The 23,894-nt window shown below is 40.1% G+C and overlaps 1 protein-coding gene across 4 annotated transcripts in view; it reads left to right on the top strand.

Moving 5' to 3' along the window:
• Positions 1–23,894, top strand: part of C4H14orf39 (chromosome 4 C14orf39 homolog) — a 64,301-nt gene that overhangs the window by 14,602 nt on the left and 25,805 nt on the right. For 2 of the 4 annotated variants that reach the window (XM_075926328.1, XM_075926329.1), the window contains 8 exons: positions 3,283–3,409; positions 10,276–10,365; positions 12,557–12,744; positions 14,067–14,109; positions 16,000–16,120; positions 18,054–18,145; positions 22,774–22,913; positions 23,208–23,287. In XM_075926328.1, coding sequence (XP_075782443.1) covers positions 3,283–3,409; positions 10,276–10,365; positions 12,557–12,744; positions 14,067–14,109; positions 16,000–16,120; positions 18,054–18,145; positions 22,774–22,913; positions 23,208–23,287 — 881 coding nt within the window. The remainder of the gene's footprint in view (positions 1–3,282; positions 3,410–10,275; positions 10,366–12,556; positions 12,745–14,066; positions 14,110–15,999; positions 16,121–18,053; positions 18,146–22,773; positions 22,914–23,207; positions 23,288–23,894) is intronic. The other 2 variants (XM_075926330.1, XM_025181399.2) reach the window with 2 other exon arrangements.

Below are 23,894 nucleotides of genomic sequence, written 5' to 3'. Positions count from 1 at the left end.
CCTTCTAGCCATCTTTCTATCCATCTTACCGTCCATTTATCCAATCCACATTCCCTTAACTTGCTGGCAAGAATATTGTGGGAGACCGTATCAAAAGCCTTGCTAAAGTCAAGGTATATAACATCCACTGACTTTCCCATGTCCACCGAGCCAGGTACCTCATCATAGAAGCTAATCAGATTGGTCAGGCACGACTTGCCCTTTGTGAATCCATGCTGACTATTCCTGATCACTTTCCTCTCATCCAAGTGTCTCAAAATGGATTCCTTTAGGATCCCTTCCATGATTTTTCCGGGAACTGAGGTAAGACTGACCGGCCTATAGTTCCCTGGATCGTCCTTCTTCCCTTTTTTGAAGATGGGCACTACATTTGCCTTTTTCCAATCATCCGGGATTTCTCCCGATCTCCACGACTTTTCAAAGATAATGGCCAAAGGCTCCTCAATGACATTTGCCAACTCCCTCAGTACCCTCGGGTGCATTAAGTCCAGACCCATGGATTTATGTACGTTTAGCTTTTCTAAATAGTTCCTAACCTGTTCTTTACCCACCAAGGGCTGTCCATCTTCTTCCCATCTTGCGTCACTTAGCACAGAAGTCCAGGAGCCGACCTTGTCCGTGAATACAGAGGCAAAGAAAGCATTGAGTACTTCAGCTTTCCCCACATCATCTGTCACTAGGTTACCTCCTTCATCCTGTAGGGACTGCACACCCTCTCTGATCACCTTCTTCTTGTTGACATGCCTGTAGAAACCTTTCTTGTTATCCTTCACATCCTTAGCCAGTTGCAACTCCATTTGCGCTTTCGCCTTCCTGATAACCCCCCGGCATTCTCGAACTATACATTTAAACTCCTCCCTAGTCATTTGTCCAAGTTTCCACTTTCTGTAAGCTTCCTTTTTGTGCTTAAGTTCACCAAGGATTTCCCCTGTAAGCCAATCCGGTCTCCTACCAGGTTTGCCTCTCTTGCTACGCGTCGGGATGGTTTCTTTCTGTGCCTTCAATAAGGCTTCTTTAAAATACTGCCAGCTGTCCTGGACTCCTTTCCCCTTCATGTTAACATCCCAGGGGATTCTTTCCATCAGATCTCTGAGGGAGTCAAAATCTGCTTTTTTGAAGTCCAAGGTGTGTATTTTACTACTCTCTTTCCTTCCTTTGGTCAGGATCCTGAAATCTACCATCTCATGATCACTGCTTCCCAGGTTGTCACCCACCTTTACGTCCCCTATTAGTTCCTCCCTGTTTGTGAGGAGAAGGTCAAGCTGTGCACGGCCCCTGGTCGGATCCTTCAGCACTTGTACCAAGAAGTTATCCCCAACATTCTCCAAAAACTTCCTGGATTGCCTGTGTACTGCCATATTGGTTTCCCAACAGATGTCAGGGTGATTAAAGTCTCCCATGAGAACCAGGGCCTGCGATCTGGAAGCTTCGCTCAGTTGTCCGAAGAAAGCCTCATCTACCTCATCCACCTGGTTCGGTGGCCTGTAGCAGATACCAACCACAACATCACTGCTGTTTGCTCCTTTAAACCTGACCCATAGACTTTCAACAAGTTTTTCTCCCTCTTTATACTGGAGTTCAGAGCAATCATAGTGCTCTCTTACATATAGTGCAACTCCTCCTCCTTTTCTCCCCTGCCTATTCTTCCTGAACAATCTATACCCTTCCATGACAGCGCTCCAGTCATGCGAGTCATCCCACCAAGTCTCTGTTATCCCAATTAAATCATATTTCTTGGTCTGGGCCAGGGCCTCCAGTTCTTCCTGTTTGTTGCCCAGGCTTCTCGCATTAGTGTACAAACACTTCAAGTAACCAGTTGATTGCACTATCTTCTCCATTCGAAACTGGGGTCCTCCTATCTCGCTCCTTGCTCTATGCATTTCTTCCCGGTATCCGACTTTCCCACTCCCCTCAGGGTTTTGGTCACCGTCCCCCGACGAACCTAGTTTAAAGCCCTCCTCACTAGGTTTGCAAGCCTGCCCGCGAAGATGCTCCTTCCTCTCTTCGTTAGGTGGATCCCATCTCTTCCTAACAATCCTTGCGCCCGGAACAGAGTCCCATGGTCGAAGAAACCAAAGCCCTCTCTGCAACACCACCTGCACAACCACGCATTTACGTCCTCAATTCGACGATCCCTGCCCAGTCCTTTCCCTTCAACAGGGAGGATGGACGAGAACACCACTTGCGCTCCGAATTCTTGGATCCTTCTTCCCAGCGCTACATAATCCGCAGCAACCCGCTCAAGGTCATTCTTGGCCGTATCATTAGTTCCTACATGGAGAAGCAGGAAGGGGTAGCGATCTGAAGGTTTGATCAGCTTGCTAAGCCTCTCAGTGACATCCCGAATGCGAGGGTATATGATCAATGCGAGGGTAACAGATAATGATCAAGCGATTTGTTTCCTGCCATACATCTCCACCCTCTGACAAACAGAGGCTAGGGACACCATTCCTTACCCATCCTGGTTAATAGCCATTAATGGACTTAACCTCCATGAGTTTATCTAGCTCTTTTTAAAACATTGTTATAGTCCTAGCCTTCACAACCTCCTCAGGCAAGGAGTTCCACAGCTGTAACATGAACCTCCGTACATACTTTCCCTAGATACTATGTTTTGGCTCATGCTCCTAAACCAAATGCTGCAGTTCTGTCTTTATTATTAAATTCTGCTCTGAAGTTTCTTCCTGCTTGTGGGGAAAATGCTTTGGAGTAATTGCAGTGCAACACTGTTAGGGACACTACCTGAAGAAAGAGGTTACTCACCTTGTATAGTAACTAAAGTTCTTTGAGATGTGTGTCCCTGTGAGTCTCTACTAACTGTCCTCCTTCCTCTGTGTGTCAGCTTTCTTTAAGGGTCTTTGTGGTAGAGAAGCAACTCAAGGCATTTCACCTATTCAACCCTATGTATCCTTGGTAGGGACTTCCAAAAATCTTTGATGAAAGGTGCTTGGGTATGTGCATACTTTAAGTGGACCATCCATAGAGACACAAATCACAAAGAACTTCAGATATTTCAGAAGGCTAGACCCTAAAACTATGTAAATCCTAAATGGTATCATGAGTTTTCAGATGAATTAAGTGGGTTGTGCCCACAAAAGCTCATGACACCATTTACATTTTTGTTAGTCTCTCAGGTGCCGCAGGACTATTTGCTATTTTAAAAGTTTTTTCAGTTTCCAACTTACACAGCTACCCTCTGAAACTTATGTAAATCCTGTCTGTTATTTTGCGTCTGTTGTGGGTAATATATGGCAAATAAAATAAACATATTCTCTATTTCAGTATATACTGCAAGTATTGTGGAAAGAAAGAATGAAATCTGTAGATTGCATGAAAATATAAACAACAGTAATGACGCAATTGTTTATTTGCACAAGTATAACAAGAATAATAAGGACAATTGCAATGTGTAAGTATCATAAGCTGAAGTTTTAAATTTTGAATGGTTGTAATTATAGAACCATCTGGTTAGAAGGAAATGCAAGGGTCATGGAGTCTAATGCAGCAAGAAGCTTTACCAAAGAGTAGTTTAAAAGTGTGTGTGTGAGAGAACATTTAGAGTAGGTATTAAAGGAATGAATTATGGGTGCATGATCAGTCTCTTTGGTAGAAAGTGCATAATAGAAAGTTAGATAGAAAGAAACTACAGAAAAAATGAGTTTATTTTTAAGATGTAAAATATAATTGATTCATCATGTTGCAGTGGTGAAATAAAATATAAAAACTATCTAAAAGCCTAGAGAGCAAAGGGAAAGATTGGAGTAATTGATTACTAGAAAAATGGAAGTGGCTATTTGGTGGAATTAACTATCATTAGATACTGATCAGTAATTATACCATGAATAGAATGGAAAGGAAAAAAGTTGAACACGGCAGGAAAGTTGTAGCCTTCTTTTATATTAACTATCATTTCTAAGATTCAGACTTCTCGTTATCATTTCTAAGAGTACAAAATGAACCAATTTCATAAACTATTGAAACATATTGCTTTAATGCAGTGTTTCCCAATTTTATTTGGCCACGGAACCCTTTTCAGCTTTAAAGAATTTCAAGGAACCCCTAGGGTTGTGAGGGTAACATTTTTCAAGAAAAAAAATTGGGAAACTCTGCTTTAATGTATTCCTCCAGAAGGTTTTAATGTATTCCTCCAGTACTGGACACAGAAATAGAGAAAAAAGTAAAGGAAGAACTAAGGACCTGTTTTAAAATCTACTGATTTTTTTAAAAAAAGAATAAACTTTGACATTAACTCAGGATAATTGGTTGGTTGAAAATTAGAAGTGTCTTGTTAGTGGCTATAGAATTCATACAAGGAAAATGTATTCAGAAAACTGCTGAATATTGTGTTTTACATGGATGAAGATGGCATTCAAAAATGCTATGGAAAGTATAATAAAAAGCCTTTGTCATTTATTCAGAACATAAAAATAAAATGAGAGAAATAAGAGATTTGCTCAGTTATAATCTCTCTCAACTTCTGAAATGTGATTAGCGCACTATTTAAAGATAATTGAGAAAGCTAGAACACCCTGCATCCATACTCCTGCTTTACAGAGAGGAAGTTAATCAAGATCATCCTCATGGGTGGTTGATATAAAAAGGATCATTAATGCATGTACTTGTAAATAACACTCAGTATCAAAATACCATAAGTAGTCCTTAATTTGTAATGAGAGAGGCTCCATGGCTCAAGCAATTTTTTTTTTTACTTTCATAACTGACATGGCAAGCCTAGAGGAGCTAGGGCTGTAAACTGCCAAGCCTAGAGATGCCGGGGCTCAGCCCTGGCACAGACTAAGCACTGATCATAAGCATACTGAAATTTGCATTGAGCATGAGATAACTTTGAACACAATGCTAGATTCATTTTACAGAAGAGAGCTTATGGCAGGGGTGGGGTACCTTTTTTGGTCGGGGGCTACTCACCCACAGAAAAATCATTTGGGAGCTGCACACAAGTGAGAAAAAAACCAACCAACCAAACAAGCCAAACAAACCACCCCTCACTGATGTGGCCCCAGACTGAGAAGGAGAAAGACACTCCCCACATTCCCCTCACAAACCAGAGCATGGGAGGGCCCAGCCTACTAGATTTTGTGTGCTCCTGGAGTACCAGCGTGGGCTTCCCAGTGCTGGAGGGGACACCGAGCATTGGGAGCCGGGTCCAGGTCCAGACAAGCCAAGGGCCGCATTTTGCCCTTGGCTTAAGCTTCCCGACCCCGGGTCTTTGGAAAAGAGATCTCTGAGACCTCTGACAGATTACAGATTGATGACAGCTAATGTCATAATTTCTGTGGAAATATACTTTGGTCCAATTAACAGGAAAGAACTGGAATCCTCTACAAGGACAAAACTGAAAAATGATTTAGAAAATCTTAGGGAACTTTTCCATTACCTACCCACTGTGACTGATCATAGATACAAAGGAACTGAAAGAAGAAGATGAAACATGATTGATGGTCTCTAATCCTGATCTTCATCCTTCTCTTATAGCGTTCAAATTTGAAAATCCAGATATTTATCCCAGTTCTTTTGTTTGAGAAGGAGACTATGTCACAATGTGTTGTATTAGTATAGTGGGAACTTGTGGAAGTTAAATAATAGACGACAAGACAGATGAATCCAGAATTTCACCAGTTTTAAAAAATCTCTACTCTCATCCTGCTGACTAACAATCAAATGTGTTTTTAGCACATTTGAACTGGTGTGGTTGAAACTTTATAATAGGCTAAGTGATAAAAACAAATAAATGTGGGGACAGCATAATAGTGTTTAATGGCAGATATGAAAGTGATAGGCCTAATTTGTTAGTCTAGTGTCTTGATTAGTGCAAACCTGTTTTCCACATACAAAATTGAAAACTCTTTGCTTTGTACATTGTGTTTTTTATGTCTGAGGAATAAACAAGCTTGCAAGTGAATTTCATAATACATAATTTTGTGCTTCATTTAATAAAAGCTTATATTTTCCAATATTAGCTTGTTTTCTTCAGAAGAAAACCAGGGTTTTTCTTTTTCTTTTTCTTTTTTTTTTTTTTTAATGAGGAAGGTCACAGCAATGACTCCATGCTAGTGGATCTTTTTTTGTGCATCATCAGTTTCTGGTTTTTAAAAAGTGATCCTTTTAAAATGTGGCTTTTTGCCCAATTTGTAATTATATTTTTAGTCATAAATAGTATCAAACATTTAAGCCAGTAATACTAAGTTGTCTGGATGGATGTTGCATTTTTCATTCACTTTTTAAGTGCAATTTTAATGCTGTGGTACATTTTGATTATATCTTCTTGTGCCTTCTCAGCACCTGGAATATATTAGTTTAGATTAAAGGTTTTCGCAGTCATGTTCAGCAAATGTAACGTTAGATATTTGTTCTTTAATATTCATGTTCTTGCTAGCAATTACAATAAATCAATCATTATTGAAGTCACTATTTTGGTAACAGTCGTGAAGCCAACTTAAGATTTTGGTTTTTATCCTTTATTTGAAATGTTACTTATATAGTGCTATATGTTATGACAATGTACAGAAAGTGTGTGTCTGTCAAGTGATGGGATCTTGCCCCAAATATCTTACAACAGAAGCAGGAATAATACATTACAATACAAATTGGGAAGATTCTTGGAATAGATGGATATTATTATTTTTCAAAATGATATATGTATCTTATTCAGAATAAAATAATCTAATTTACCAATTATATTCTTTAATCTAATATTTTTACAGCTAGTAAATGATTAGCACAGGAAAAAATGAAGATCTTCAAATATTTTAAAATAATTATTTTGGGGTTTTACAAATTATCAACAAGGACGAGTTCACTGTGCTATTCAGAAGCCACAGGATTTGCTGCAGAATTGTATAGCAGAATATCCACTTTCATTTACAAAATAAGTTTCTAACTTTCTGGTTGTGAAGAAAATTTTCATTATGGGAATGCAAACTGAAGCAATGCTGTTTTCAGAACATGAATCAATATCTATTTGTGATGTGACCTGCCTTATTTATGTCACTCAGGGCATGTCTACATTAGGAAATTATTTCAAAATATCTATATTCAAAATAACTCCCAAAATAACTATTTTGAAATAAGCTTATTCCCCGAGGAAAGTAGGAGTACAGATTTGAACGAGGTGTACCGGTAGTTCGTAATAGGAATCCTAGTTCGAGCTACCTAGTTCGAGCCCCGTGTAGCCGCGCTGCACGGGGTTCGAACCAGCGGGGTTTTAAAAATGGCGGCTCCCCGCTTATGCAAATGAAGCCCGGGAAATTCAAATCCCGGGCTTCATTTGCAAGTGCGGTATGCCTACATTACCCCGCTAGTTCGAACTAGCGGGGTAGCGTAGACATACCCCCACTGCTTAGTGGACTTTTAGAAGACATTTAGGGGTAAATTAGAGCTAAATAACAGCACAGAACAGTGAGAACCAGGATTGGTGGCTGTAAACAAACTTTATGGGACTGCAGAAAACTTGGCCACACCCATGGTAAGTGGACATCTGGTTAACTAAAATCATGCCAGACCATAGATTTTGCCAGACCAGAGTGTCGAACTGGAGAGGGGCTACCTTAACAGTACCCACATCTCAAAAATCAGCATTACAGTTGGTACCCTTGTCTGTAGCCTTAAAAGAAGTCAGAGGTTCAGTGGATGGAGCATTCTGCTTGTAAAGGTCGTTTTTTCAGGTAACATTTTAAGACTTAGCAAGATTTGAGACATTTGTGATGCCTGACATCATCTCTGTTGTATCTTTTTATAGATAGATTTTATTTGTGCTAGTATATAAAGATACATTTAGCCCATGCTCTTGAGTACTTCATTGTCTTAGTCCTGTCAATCAGGTTTCTTTTGTTAAGACATTGGAGATTAATGCATTGTTTCAGATGGTTCAGAGAAGTAGTCTGGTTTGATATTTCTTTGGAAAAAGTAACTAGGAGCTAGATTCTGCTGGTGGGAAAGTACACCACCACCTAAGTCCTTACACCGCTGAGCTGCTGGGTAGCCTACTTCACACTTGAGTTTGGGCACGATTCTCAAATTAGCATATTGCCGCACTTCAATTGCATAATTAATTAGGGGCTGTTTTTGCGCAAGAGGGGGTTTTCCTCATTTTTTCAGGAAGAATAGCTCTTGTGCAAGAGGGGGTTTTTGTGCAAAAAGGAGCTATATATACAGTTCTTTTTTGCACAAAAGCCTCTTGCCCCTAATATGCCAATCCATGCTTCATTTGCATAGGCTTTTGCGCAAGAGGGATGCCATGTAGGCGTAGCCTAAGTGTTCCCTAGCCTGTGTTACCTGATTCAATAGGCATGCTCTGAGCAAGTCTAACCTGCTCAGAGCATGTGTGTCTATGCATGCATCAGAATTCCTAACATCTAGGACACTTGTTAACTAGAATGTTTGTAAGACATAGGTTTCAATCCCTAGGTCATCTGCATCCTACATGATTTCCCGAACTACATGTGCTTGGCTGATCTGGGATGGAGCGCTCTCAATCTCTTCTGGCAAAGTTGTTCAACTTTGTTTACGTAATTAAATATCATTAGAGCACAGACTTGAACCTAATTTATCCCCAGTACAGGGATGTGCTCTAACCATTGTGCTATTGCTATAAAGGGTGTGCTCTATCTTTTCCTGCCCCACCATACCTTCCACTTAAGCCAGGTCAGCCTTAACTCCAGGAGAGGATTCATGGCTGAGAATTTTGAGCAGAAATAAGTGCCTTCCTTTGGCCTGTCAGCCCTGTAAGGCCTCATCAATGGGCATTAGGCATCTAAGACTTTGTAGACCTGAGCTTTCCGCCCTGACTTTTTTCTCTGCATTTCACTTCTATGCAGGATTGTCTACATACTCAGCTTGGTGGCTTCTGCAGATCCCTCTCTTAGGGTGTATCTACACAGCACGCTAAACTCGATATAAGATATGCAATTTGCCCTATGCAAATTGTGTATCTTATCTCAAATCTATTTTGAAATAGCTTATTTTGAAATTTGGTGCATCTACACAGCGCCAAATTTTGAAATAATGCGCTATTTCGAGCCATCCTGTAACCCTCGTGCAACGAGGCTTGCTGGGATGGTGAAATAGCATGCCTATTATTTCGAAAAATATTTTGAATTAACTGGTGGCTTGTGTAGATGTGGGGTAGCTATTTCGGAATACCTCTAGTATCCCGAAATAGCTGTGCAGTGTAGATGTACTCTTAGGTGCTTAAATATGCCCATGTGTTATATGGGAAACCTGGATGCCTGACTCCGGCAATGTCTCCATTTGCTGAGCCAGAGACTGATATTCTGGTGTTTGATTTAGAGGGTCTAGTAAGGACCCACTAAATTGAATGCCGAGGCGCACCTAGTTAGCGCTGGTATGCCTACTCCTTAAAAGGAGTAACAGAAGCCGGCAGGAGCATTTGCTTTCATTGACCTCCTGCTGTGAAGATAGCACCAAGCTCAGCTTAAAATATGTTGATTCCAGCTACATTATTTACGTATCTGGAGTTGCACACCATAAGACGACCTTCTGGGCAGCAGTGAAAGTAACTTAACATTTCTTACAGGTACTGTCCTGTTGCAACCTGGGTCCCTGCGAGCTCTTTGAATAGCTCCCTGCTGCCTTTTGGTGCAGCTCAGCCAGCTCTTGCTGGAGCTGCACACCAGGGTACACCCACATACTTTCACTTCTGCTTCTAGGTCTAGTATAGACCTGGCCTCAGAGCTATGTGGCCCTAGGTAGCAGGCTTTTAGGCCAGGTCTACATTTATCCGGAGATCTGTGCTGAGGGAGTTGATCTCTCATAGGCTGATTTAGTAGGTCTAGTAAAGACCCACTAAATCAACTGCTGATCATGGTCCTGTCGACTGTTGTCCTCCACTGGAGCACGTAGCTGTTCACGTAGCTGGAGTTGCATATCTTATTTTGACATTGCCACCTAGTGTAGACCTAGCCCTATGAGTTATCATTGCAATGCCTATGTCTCCTTTGTAAATGCAGCCTTCTGTTTTCTTTAAAAAGGGAGACTCATCAAACAATAATTATTGGCAGGTTTTCTAAGCTATATATCTTCTTTTAGACTTGTAGGAGGAAAAGCTTTGGGAAGATAAATGTTGGTATTTAAAAACCTTTACAGAAGAAAATCCATGCTTGATTTTCAATAAGTTGCAAAAGCCTCATTTATTAGCCCCAGTAAAACTGATTTTATTAATCTTGTTTATGTATTTCATTCTAAAATATTTTCAAATTAATTAAAATCATTAATACATTTTTTTAACTTGGGCCATAGTTGGAAACCAACCTATGTAGTTCTGAGCAAGCATGAAGAATATTTAAATAACCAACTCAAAAACTGCCAAGAAACTACAGAGAGTGACAAGTGAGTATTCTATTCAAGCTGTGGCTTGTTCATGACTTTGTTCATGGGGACTGATAAGGTGGGTCTAACTCTCTAGCTTTGTTTGATAGTGACACAAAACTTTGGATTAAAAATAACTAATGGTTAACTTACATGCATATTAATCATTTTATTTGACACCACCTCTGTCCAGTAAATAAACCTGTGCACTATTTATACATAATTTTCCTTGGAGCATCGCCCATCCTCAGAAACCCTCTCACTCAAATCTCTGTTATTTTAGAATAGTATATTTTAACATCAAACAGTTTTGTGATAATCCTCTCTCAATATGTTTTTACTAATAAACTGCAAATGCTGTATACCCCAGGAATGGAAACTGAAAATATTCTGTATGTCTTTCCAGGGATGAGAGATAGTGAATATCAGTTTGAAAATAACTGCACTTCTTTGCATTCATAGTAGCTACTTTGCTGCTTCATAATTAAAGCTGAGATTTTGTCATGGATGTTTTCAGTAAAAGTCATAGACAGGTCATGGACAATAAAGTAAAATTAATGGAAGCCCATGCCTTGACCCTGACTTTTACTAAAAACATTCATGACAGAATGAGAAGTTGCAGGACCACAATCCACCTGTGGTAGGCAGCTGCAGGGGTCTTTCTGACAGAGAGCTGTAGGGGTCCACCTGCTGCCTGTGTAGTTTGGGGGTTTGGGGATCTCTTTGTTGCCCGCAGAAGGTGGGAACTGCAGGGTGCTGTTGCTGACTGTGGCGGCAAGGAGCTGCAGGAGTTCCTCTGCCACCTGCAGTGGGGTGGAGCTGCAGGGAACCTCTGCCACTCTCATACCAGCAGGTGAGAACTTGAGAGCCCATTATCTCAGGTTGCAGGGGTTGGAAGTTATGGAATCCAAGACTTCTGCTAACTCTGTGTCAAAATCATAGCCTTATTCATAATTTTCAAATACTGGAAGAAATGCACTGCTTTTTAGTACAGTTATTTTGAAGCCCATACTAGTCAAATCCTGTCTTTGTAACAAGCATACATTTCTTATAGACTCACTGTTTACAATATTTGTGTGTAGTATTAAAAAAACTACAGATAGTTCATAGCTTGAAAAATTTGCAATGAAAATTGTCTGTAATGCTTGAGATATGTTCAGTCAAATTATTGGCATAGATAAAAGACTCATGTCAATGAGACAGTTGGAGATATGATCTCTCATTAGCAATCTATCCTATAAATAACTTGTAAGGATGAAGAAACAGACCAAAGTTAGTCATTTGCTACATGGCTTAGGTTTATTGATTTACCACAGGATGATTACTTTTCTATGCAACGTTCCTTTTCTTTCCTGTGTTTTCCAAAGATGATATTGATCACTTTAGTGCTTTTTGCACTGAATTGCTTCCTATATCATGGTTCCCATATATTGTGTTTATTTTCTGATTGTAGTAATGCCTACAAAAACATTCCCAAACATTGTTGGTTTACATTTGGAAAATCAAATAATTTTTATGAGGCCTTTTTAATTTTGTGGATTTGTACTCAAATGATTTCACTGCAGTTTTACCTGTATAAAATTGATTTTGAGGTCAGTACTGCAAACTGGTGAGTGTTTTGGCCTTGTCCAGGAAAACATTAAGCAATGTGAATAGTTCCATTGAATGGGACTAATTTGTATGCTTACGGAGTGCTCAGCACCTCCTAAGAGAGAGCCCTTAAACCAGTGATGAATTAGGCCCTTGTGTGTCAACACAGAAAGCTGAAAAGCACTTAAGGAAGCTGGACAAAGTTACCTTTTAGTGTAAATTGGTTAAGCACCATTGAAATCAGTAGAACTGTGACAATTTATACCAGCAAAGAATTTGGCCTGCTGGATGTTTTATGTTAATCCATATAAAAATTGAAACCCTATTGATGCTGAAAGCTGTCTTTGAACTTGTATATTCTGTGTCACTTTCAGAACAATTAGAACAGATTCTTTTCTTTTCACAGTTGTGTACTGTTTTGTATGCCATAGTATTCCATGAAAGGAAATAGTTACAGCCAGATAAAGTTGTACTAATCATAATTTGACCTTTTTCAATGGAGTGACAGATCTAACTCTAATTTTTACATAATTAACTTATTTCTTAAGTTAAATGACTTACAATACATTGATGAAAGAAATATTCTGAATCAAAATGTTATTCCATTCTGTTGTTTTAATAGGAAAATGTATCAGGATTACATGAATCAGTATAAAGAGATTTTCAAACAACACCAAGCAAAATATTCAGAAAATGCTCTTGCACAGGAATATTATATGAAAAAAAAAGAGATTGAAGAAATCCGGAATACAGTTCTGAAACATTCGGAACAATTTAAATGGAAGGAGGCTACCCTTTTGGCTATTTTAGGTACCAGTGTTATCATATGAATCCCAATAGGTTCCAATCTAAATAATAATATACAATACATTGCAAATTCAAAGCATTGTACACACATTAACTAATTAATCTTCATAGGTGAGAATTATTTTCTTCATTATACAGTTGGTCTCAGTGGCAAAATCTGGATTACAACCAGTGTTCCCTCTAATTTTTCCTATCCCTGTGCAGAATGAATTTTATGTGCACCAATATGGAGGTAATATGTGACACATCATCTTCATATTGGTGTGCATAACACAATTCATGTGGCAGGGGAGGGATCAAGGGATTCTGAGTGTGGGTGGGGGCTCAGGCCTGGGGAAGAAGGCTGGGTTGCAATGATGTGAGGGCTCCAGCTGGGGTGCAAGCTCTAGGGTGGGACCAGGGATGAAGGGCTTGGGGTTGGGCAGAGGGTAGGGGAGCAGATGTATGAGGGGTGTGGGCGTGGTGGGGCCAAGTTGAATGGTTTGGGGTGAAGGATATTGCTCTCTGGCTATTGTGAGGAGAGAGTTCTCCCCCGCCCCTTGCTCTCTCTCCTCTTAAAAATACCTGGGTTAGTGGGGAGGGGTGCTGCTCTGGTGCTGCAGGATAGGTACTCCTCCCCTGGCCCTTACAGGTTGAAGCTGGGGCTGGGTTGCAACTGGGGAAGGGCTACCATAGCAACAACTGCGTTCAGCCTGGGGTAGGGGTTCGCCAGCCACAGTAGTTATGGGTTATCCCAGCCATGGCTGAATTCAGGAGGTGTAGGGGCATCCTGGCCAAGGCAGATCCTGTCATCCCTGCTGCAGCTGAATTTGGACTGCCTCAGTTGAACCTGAGTTTGTGCCTGGATAGGGGCGCCCTAGTTGTGACAGCTAATGGTATAGTTACAGCGGGGGGAAGGGTGCATCAGCTTCAGCAGGTCTGGGCTGACATTGGGTTCACGCTAGCTCTCCCCAGGACATGACAGATTAGAGGCTGGGCTAGGTTGGGGCAGCCCTCCCGTCGCTGCAATAGGCGCGCAGCTTACAGAGAGCTACAGGACTTTAAGTGCTCCTCCCTCCGGGCCATATATCTTTTGGCCTGCAGTAACAAGTTCCATTGGACCAGAGCTTCATTTAAGCTAATTTTAAGTTAATTTTCAAACCTTTATTTTTATTCTGTTACTAGTATTATTGCTGTTGTTCTATGTGACTGTATTACATTACTCTTTCTACACAGCACTTCAGCACAGGAGAAAAGTACTTCCACAACCAATTAATATTATGTATTATCTTTGCAAAGTATATGACAGTGAATGAAGAACCTAAAATACAACTTTATTTTTCCAGAGCCTGCTCCTTTTCGGTCACTTTCTGATTGGGCGCTACAGATGTATCCATGACACAGTCTTTCTATTTAGTGGCTTGTCCATAGGAAAGTTTATGTTTGGCTTTTTCACTTTCTTTGTAGGCTTGAGTGTGATGGCCACAAGAAATTACTCTCATTAATTAAAAACTTTATGCTCAGATATTATTTCTGCAGGAGTTTTGGCCAAAGTATAATTGAGGGCCAAATCATACCCTCCATGGGAGGGGCCCCTGGAGGAAGAAAACTGAGGTTCCTTTCATGAGGTTTCTATCAAAATGTTCTATTAGAGACGGGTGGGACTTTGTTACACCATGGATGAATAAGGAGGCTTAGTTCCCAAACCTTGACTAAGGAATCTGTTGGGGCTATATGCACATATATCATGTGCCTCTGCACTGGCTCCAGGGCCCCCTGAAGCAACCTTGCCTTCCAGTTGCATAGCTACACTGGAGCTGCACTACAAGGTAACCTCTTTAGCTGCTTTGGGGGAAGAACTGCTTTTTTCCAGTCCATCAGGTTTCTGCTAAACCTCACTGTCTCTCCAGTATGGATCTGGAACCCATAAGGACTCCAGGATACAGGTGTGTGCGCACACATGTAGGAAACAGTGATGTATCCCACTTCCCCCTTATTAGCAAATACTGCCATTTCTTACCCATTTGTACCACCTTTTAGTTACAATGGCAGTTACATGCACACAATTAAGGAAACATCTTGCGCTCAGAACTCACTCATAAAAACTCCCATTGGCTTTAAAGAGAATTTGCTGAAGGACTGAGTAAAAGTTCTGGGGGTCAGATTCTTACTTCAGAGTGGTTGCTCTTGCATTAATTTTCCCATTCTGCATATTATGGGAACACAGCAAATTCTCCAGCCCACACCAACATGTAGGTGAGGTGGAAATCTTTCTGTATATCCTATATATGTACTGAGAGGATCAGGGTGCAATTTCATGGGCTGGGACTTATCTGGAAAAGGGAATACATCCCTACAGTGCATCTAGTACACAGCCCCTTACTGTAACCAGCCTGGAGACTCTTTGGGTATGTCTACACTTGCACCCTAGTTCGAACTAGGGATGCAAATGTAGGCATTCAAAATAGTCAATGAAGCGGGGATTTAAATATCCCACGCTTCATTAGCATGATCTTGCCGGCGCATTACTCCTAATGCCAGCTGTTTCAAAAGTGAAAGTGCGTGCCGGGACGCGTTAGTTCGAACCAAACTCCTTGGTTCGAACTAACATTACTCCTCATTTTTTGAGGAGTAACATTAGTTCGAACCAAGGGGTTTGGTTCAAACTAACGCGTCCCGGCGCGCACTTCCTGGTTCGAATCAGCTGTGGTTCAAACTAGCACACCAGCGAGATCATGCTAATGAAGTAGGGGATATTTAAATCCCTGTTTCATTGACTATTTCAAATGCCTGCATATGCATCCCGAGTTCAAACGAGGGTGCAAGTGTAGACATACCCTTTTAGTGCAGTTCCAGTTGATTCAAGACTAATGTGGAGGCATATGCACATAGATGACCCATGGTCTCCTTGATTTGGCAGGCTTGTGGGTGGTCCTTGTACCCTTGTACCCTTTTCTGTGAGGGGGCACTCTTCACTCCCCTGACAGACAACATGAGAAATTATCCCACAACAGCTCCTTACTAAGATTTCCTCCCCCAAATATCCCTGCAGCAGGATTTATTAGTGCAAGGAGGGAACATTGAGGCTCTGAGTATAGGATTTTAGCATATGACCCAGGGGAATTTTTCTCCTTTTCGGCATGATAGAGGTTTAATCCATATATCATGTAGACAGAATTGTTTTCAGTGTACTATACAGAAAGATTTGACAGTTTAATGTCTGTATTCTTCAACATGAGTGTATATCACACATACTGTACTGATTCTTTAATATAAAAGTGCTTATGTGAGGCAAAAAACACAAGAAGTCCTCAAGCATGCTGCAGTTTTTACCCAGAAATCATTTGAACTAGTGAAAGAAACAGATGAAGTGGAAATGAAAATTAATTATTTCAAACAGGTAACAGTATATGCATATATAATTTAAATATATACAATTATATTTTACATGTGTTTATGCATAAAGATATACACTAATATGTCACCATGTCTTTCTGTAGCAATAACAATATAGTAGTGTGTTTCCTAGGACATTGGATGATTCCAGAAATAGTAATTACTATATTGTTTCTATTGCATTATAAATGTTCTATTTAGGAGAGGGGGAAATATGATGCCATAAATGTATGGATTCTTGAGGATTGCCTAACATTGATCTCAACTTACACCATCATTTCTCTCAAGGCACAAGTGTCATGGTGACCTCCTTTCCAGCTCAAGATAGCTAAACTGTCATTAAGCTGTCCTGGGATAAGAGGGAAGGTCCTCTCATAGATTGATAACTGGTTAAAAGAAAGGAAACAAAGAGTAGGAATAAATGGTCAATTTTCAGAATGGAGAGAGGTAACTAGTGATGTCCCATGATAATCTGTACTGGGACCGATCCTGTTCATTATAAGCATAAATGATCTGGACAAAGGGATAAACAAGTAAGGTGGCAAAATTTGTAGATGATAATAAACTTCTCAAGATAGTTAACTCCAAAGCAGACTGTGAAGAGCTTCAAAAGGATCTCACAAGTGGCACCTTATAGACTATTGGATTATAAATGTTCTAATTAGGAGAGGGGGAAATATGACTCCATGAATTTATGGATTCTTGAGGATTGCCTAACACCTTATAGACTAACAGATTTATTGGAGCATAAGCTTTCGTGGGCAAAGACCCACTTCATCAGACGCATGTCAGACTAACACAGCTACCCCTCTGAAAAATGGCAGATGGATTTTAATGTTGATAAATGCAAAGCAATGGGGCAAGAGCCACTGTGGTCCGCCAGCAAGATGTGCGGGAGTTCCCGGCTCCATGCCTGGGAAAGTTGGCACTGCCCTGGGGCAGCTAGGCCCTCAGAGCCACCAGGAGCATGGCTTGGTGAGCTTTTAGAAAAAATGGGGATCTGGAAGTCTTGAAATATTGCTGATCTACAGAGAATTTACATTTACCTTAAGATCCAGACAGAGAGAAGGTGTGAGAAATGGAAAACACATAAAAGGATCAGATTAACATTTAAAAGGATCAGATTAACAGATCTTTTTGTAAATATGGAAGATATGGGAAGACAGACTATTCTTTCATAAAAAGATTGAGCATTAGCGAAGATATTTTTGTTTTATCTGATACTGATTTTATGTTCCTATATATATTAATCCAATTCTTTATAACTTGCTTTTTTGATATATTGCTAGATTAATATGCTACTTACTGTCATGCTGCAGATAGATAAAGGGCTTACAAGGGGAACGGTAGCCTAAATTGATCCATCACTGAAACATATTTCATTGTATCAAAGGCATGCAAATGATCAAGACGATGCACTGCAGTTCTATAAACTAAGGGACATTCCCGGTCCCATTAAAGTGAATGGCAAAAATTAAGTCAAAACTGCAATGGAAACAGAGTCTATTGCTATCTGTGGAATCCTGCACAGATAGAAAATTAGTATCTACATCCACATTTATATCTGCAAAAATGAGCAGTGAATGTCCTCATCCATATCCACAGATGCGGTACCCGCAGATATAAAATGGCTATCTGCAGATTTGAAGGGCTCTACCTGAGTGGTAGTGGTGGTGGTGTTGTTGTTATTATTATTTATTTGTATTACTGTAGTGCCTACGGACCCCATCTGACAACATGGTCCCACTGTACAAGGCCTGTATATAAACACGTAATAAAATGGCTTGGGGACAGAAATGTTATAATCATTAAAGAGAACATCTGAAATTCTGAAGAGCTCATTTCTGTGAATAGATTTAGTAGCATCAGAAGATATCTGTGGCAGACAGTTAATATTTTTCAACTTTTGACATTTGTTTTGTTCATTATTTTCGAAGCAGCGTGAAAGAAGTACAAAAGATCAAGATCGTTCTAAAATTATTGAAAGAAAAAGTAAAAATCTAGAGAAAAGGAAGGAGTTCAAAGAAAGGTACACTTTTAAACTCAGTACTACACTCTGTGGATAATTGCGAAGGGGCAAAACCTGGAACTCTATGTAAAGTCTGGATCTCTGTGGCACTAAAATTTTCCCTCAATCGCATGCTGAGAAAATTTTAGCTTCTCCACAGTGACTACAGCAGCCCACTGAAGTAGCTTGATTTCTGTCTCAGGCAGGGGGAGCTCAGCTCCTGTCAGGCAAACAGGGCCATGTGTGTGTGGGAGCAAATTCTGTGCCTGCTCAAGACTTATAGTTTTGCAGGGGGCAACAACTTTGTCTCCAAACTATGCCCATGATTGTGGCTACGAGTGCTGCACCTCCCATCCCAACACAAAATAATGTAATTATTTAATAAAATGTCATGTATCTTGGGTTTTTAGTAAAAGCTGGGGAAAACTTGATTTTAAAGGGCTGAATTTCTCTGAAGACACCTTATTCAAATCTGTAAATTGTTGATCTTTGATTCACACCACCAGTGCTTACATTTGTGTACACATCTTGCAGCTATTGAATAGGGCTTCAGTTATTGTGCAATTAGAAGTAACATCCACTCATCTTTACTATGCAAAAAAGTTGCAAATATTTGGTGCATAACTAACAATCCAAATATAGGCTTTATAGGCTTCCAAATATCATCTGTGATCAGTTCATTTTTTGAGCCACTTAAGAAATCTAAACCCTAATTTAATTCTTAAAAACATTCATGACTGAAAGTTGCATAGATGGGATTAATGACTTAGTTAATTAGTCAGTGATCATTTACAAATGAGCCTTTGTAAGGGTCAGTCTGAGGTTACATGGGACCTTTGGAAAATACGAAAATGGAACCCTAGAACCTCATACAAAATTGCAAAACTCCATTTTAAGCCCTCTGTGTCTTAAAGACTTGGCGTGATCATTGTGCACTAAATTGTCTTGCATTAGCATTATGAGTTTGAGAAGTGAACATGATATATTTTTAAGCTTTTAAACCAGTGTTTATTAGACTAAAATTGAAGCATTTTTCATTTAACTATGCTTGAAATCTCTTCCAGAAATCCCAGCTTATTGAAATATCTGTTAATATCCTTTCTTATACTTACGATGTGTTCAGACGTTTGATTTCTGATGGTTTGGACATATAGATCAATTACACCTGCATAAACATGTTAGCCTCTCTGTCTCCTCCCCTTCCTCCCTTTTGTTGGTAAGACTTCAGAAACAGAGAAGCAAAAAAGGCTAACGGTAGTCAAGACTAAATAAAAAAAAAAACCTGACATTCTCCACGTGGGATTTCACAAGCAATCTTAAGATCCAGAAACTCCAGTGCATTTCTCTCATTCCTTTACGTGTGAGTTAGTTACCTAAATACCTTTGAAGACCTGAGTCTGAGTGAGTTAGGGGCAAAAATTCTTTTGATTTTCAAAGAGACTTGTGCTCCCAAGTCACCGAGTCTCTTTTGAAAAATCCTACCCTCTATTTTTCAGCTATGTGCTATTGTTTAGAAGGAATGTCTATTGCTTAGAATAGTGGTCTCCAACCTTTTTAAGCACAAGATCACTTTTTGTATTTAAGTGCAATCCAAGAGCTACCTCAAACCCAAATACCTTTGCCCCACCTCTTTCGTGCTCCTTCTCCCTTCCTCCCCCCCATCCTCCCTCAGGGTACGTCTACACTAGCCCCCTAGTTTGAACTAGGGAGGCTAATGTAGGCATTCAAAGTTGCAAATCAAGCCCAGGATTTAAATATCCCGCGCTTGATTTGCATCTTCCCAGCCAGTCGCCATTTTTTGAAATTTACAAGTCCGGACTAACTGCCCGTGTCTACACACGGCAGGGAGTCAGTCGTTCGAAATAAAGCCCTAGTTCAAACTACCTGTTATTCCTCCTGGAATGAGGTTTAACAGGTAGTTCGAACTAAGGCTTTATTTCGAATTACTGGGTCCCTGCCGCATGTAGACACGGGCAGTTAGGCCGGACTTGTAAATTTCAAAAATGGTGACCGGACGGGAAGATGCAAATCAAGCGCGGGATATTTAAATCCCAGGCTTGATTTGCAACTTTGAATGCCTACATTAGTCTCCCTAGTTCGAACTAGGGGGCTAGTGTAGACATACCCTCACTTTCACCAGACTGGGGCAGAGGGTTGGGGTGCATGCCGGCTCTGGTCTTGGCCTAAAGGATTTGGAGTGTGAGGGGTTCTGAGCTGAGCTTGGGGCAGGTAGTTGGGGTGCAGGAGAGGTTCTAGGTGCAGGTTCTGGAGGGCTTTTGGATGCAGGGTTGCTCAGGACAAGGGCAGGGACTTGGGATGCAGAGGGGGTTCATGACTTGCACAGGGGTTTGGGATGTGAGTTCTATCTGGGCACTGCTTACCTCAGGTGGCTTCTGGGTGGTGGTGCAGTGGGGTTAAGGCAGGCTCACCCCTGCCCTGGCCCTGCACCACTCCCAAAAGCAGCTAACAAACTTGCTCTCTCTCTCCTGTTGTGCCCACTCTCCACTCTGTAGAGATACAGGGTGGAAGAAGAGGGCACCTTGACATCAGCACCCTCCTCTCCTTCCCCAGGGGGATCAGCTCCAAGGCAAATGGCAGGAGATGCACAGCAGTGGGAGGGGAGAGGCAGCCGAAGTGCAGGCACTTGATAGCCACATGGCCAAACCAGTCAGGATCACCTGTCAGAGGCTCCACAATCTACCCGATCTACTGGTTGGTGACCACTGGTTTAGAAAGTCTTAAAAATGACACTAGTATATGTAGTGATCATGCTCTGAATTTTCCAGAAGTGTTTGAGAGACAAAATGCAAAATTCTGTTTCTCGGTTTGACTAGAAATTTTAATTCCCCTTTTGAGTATCTAAAATATTTGTTTCACAAATAAGATATTTTTGCTGAAGCTGTCTGTAAAACCTGTTCCATTGACTGTAATTGTAATTCTTTCATCCTCTCCAGATCACAAGTGATTAGATTTTATTTACAAAAGGAAAAATTTCATAATATGTGAGAATAAAAATATTCATAAGTGGCTTGTTTGTACTACAGAATTTAGAGTATGATCTTTAAGAGTCAGTGCCAACCATGAAAGCACAGTCACTGTAGATAAGGACAAGTCATGTTCAGCATCATGTCAGCTAGTCATGGTTAAAAATACTGAGCACAACTTGTCTTTGCCTATGCTGACTCAAAGTTATGGTGAGCATTGTGTTAATGAGACTCTCCAAGGTTGAGTTCTAACTGAATAAATACTGTAGTGGAGACAAGGCCACATTCGCTGATGTCTCACAGCCCATCAAGCTAGGATAAAAAAACTGACATGAACATAAGATTTTATTTTGGTTGCACTTCATCAAAAAACCAAAAGAATGATCAATTTTGTAATTATGATCAAGATAAAGATTTCTTATCTACTCAGATAACTAATAACAGATACTGAAGATGCATTATTTTTTGTTCATGCTGCAATTATGAACATTTTGAGACTCAGTCTGTAGTTTGATTTTTCTTTTAATGATTATCAATTAAGTCAGAGAGAATGAAATACTATATGATTGCTGTGGATTTTTCAATAGCACTTTTAGGGGGAAAATATATAACCACTTTGCATATGTAATAAGTTTAACTCCAGGCTGATTTGAAGGCTATTATTTTAAGAAATTATGATGTAACTGAAGTCTTGTTTCTGTAGCTCTCATTGGAAAACGTATTTTCTTGAAATTATAATGTAAAAATCACTTTATTCCTATAAAGCCAGATTATTAAAGGTAGTTAGGTACCTAAAGGTTTCAAATGCACCTGGGTACCTAGCTCCCACTGGCTTTTGAACATCTCATTGGGCACCTAATTACATCTTTAGGTATTTAAATACCTTTAAAAATCTGTTCTTTACTACCAGGTAATTTTTGCACAGAGCTAGCATTATATCACAGCCTTTGTCCATTTCTCTGCAGAATGTAGGCCTCAACAAGGTGTCGTCAAATGCAAATAAGTACTAAGAAAAGTTCTCAGTTTATCTCCAACTTTACTCCTGTTTGCTTTTCAGCACTTGCCATGCATTGATTTCCATGTTATCTTAAAATGACACCATCAACTTAAATAGCACACTTCTTCTGGAAGATTTAGTATCCATTGTTGCTACAAGTAATACCATTTTGTTCAAAGAATCTTTGAGTTATGCATATTTGTGTCCATAAGTCCATTTTACAAAACATTGTGTGTGTGTGGGGGGGGGGGGGGGGGAAGATCCATCACATGAAGAAAACACCTTTGAAAACTGCACTTAGAGCATGTCTAGACTACATCTGTTTGTCGGAAAAAGCTACGCAAAATGCACTCCACATTTTGTGTAGCTTTTTCCCATGCTTTTGTTGAAAGATGCTTTTCCGACATCTAGACTGGGCCAAATGGCAGAAAAAAACCCTTTTTCGGAAGCCCTCTTCTTCCTCTTAAAATGAGGAATACAGGGGCTTCCGAAAGAGCGTGTTTGCTCTTCCGCAAAAAAAAAAAAAGCAGAAGAGCAAACTCATTCCCTGGATGCATCCTGGAAAAATTATATATATCCCAGAAAAACTGTATAGTCTAGACATACTCTTAGAATAGTCATGTTATATTAAATGCTATTTTTAATAGTTAACTCCATTTTTAATTTAGGACGTTTGAAGAGATTGGAAATCTACATTTATTAAATGGGAAACATCAACAATATAAACCATTACATCTCCCTTGCATGCCTCAGAAATTAGTCCAATCTGTACAGACTTTCAGACTGTCTTTGCAAAGGACAGAAACAGGTACAGTGTGTGTTTCGGATGATATTTTACTCATATCAGGTAAATCCAGCACACAGTATTGAAATATTTGAAATTTTACATTGCTGAAATTTGTCAAATACAAATAAAACACAACAGCTGCATGAATTAATGTGCAGTAAATTGCCTGAGAGTTTCATAGTGTGATACATTTCTCTCAGATCCATAGTAAATGCCAGGTTGATTAGTTTTATTCACAAGTTCAATTTAATTATGGCACAATGTTTAAAAATAATACTGCTAACAATATTAAGTAATGTTTGGTGAATAATGTAGGTGGAGAAGAAAGAGACAATTCCATGGATCATTCCGGCATTGCTAGTATTTCCTCAAGCCAGGTGGACAATGAAACACAGGTATGCAGTTCTCCACATGAGGATATGATGCCATGAGGTGTTTTATTTGTTTAAATTAAAAGCATTTAAAGTATTTCTAGTGCTACTGTACCTTTAAACTAGATAACACAGGGAGGTAGATGGCTCAGGATTTGGTAATAGGACAGAGAAATCTTTCCCCCTTAGGTTCCATTTCAAATCTAGCTCAAGTCACTAGTGAATGCTTTTCTGTCTAATAGACATTATGAAGTGAGATTGGTAATCATACTAGGCATTCTGCCACTGCCCTCTTTTCAAAGTCCCAGTTTATGAAAATGCCTTAACCACTCATACATGGTATCCAACTATTTTAAATGACACGAGCAGACTTACCTGGGCATTCTTGGCATTCTAAAATAGGGGCACATTATTGGCTCACTGAACAATCATCACTTAGCTACCCGAATAACTAATTTAACAAAGAAGTGATGCCTAGAGGTGGGAGTTCAGGTTAAAAGACTGGTGTTCAGGAGGCAGTGTGGGGTCTGAGAAGTAGTTTGAGTGAAGGAGGTGGTTGTGACCTGGGGCAAAGGATGGGATATAGGAGTGGGTACAGGGATTGGGAGGGGGTTTGGGTGCAGGAGAGAGT

Source organism: Pelodiscus sinensis, chromosome 4 (genome assembly GCF_049634645.1).
Source record: "Pelodiscus sinensis isolate JC-2024 chromosome 4, ASM4963464v1, whole genome shotgun sequence".
Taxonomy (NCBI): Eukaryota; Metazoa; Chordata; order Testudines; family Trionychidae; genus Pelodiscus; species Pelodiscus sinensis.
This window is presented reverse-complemented; position numbering and strand designations above follow the sequence as displayed.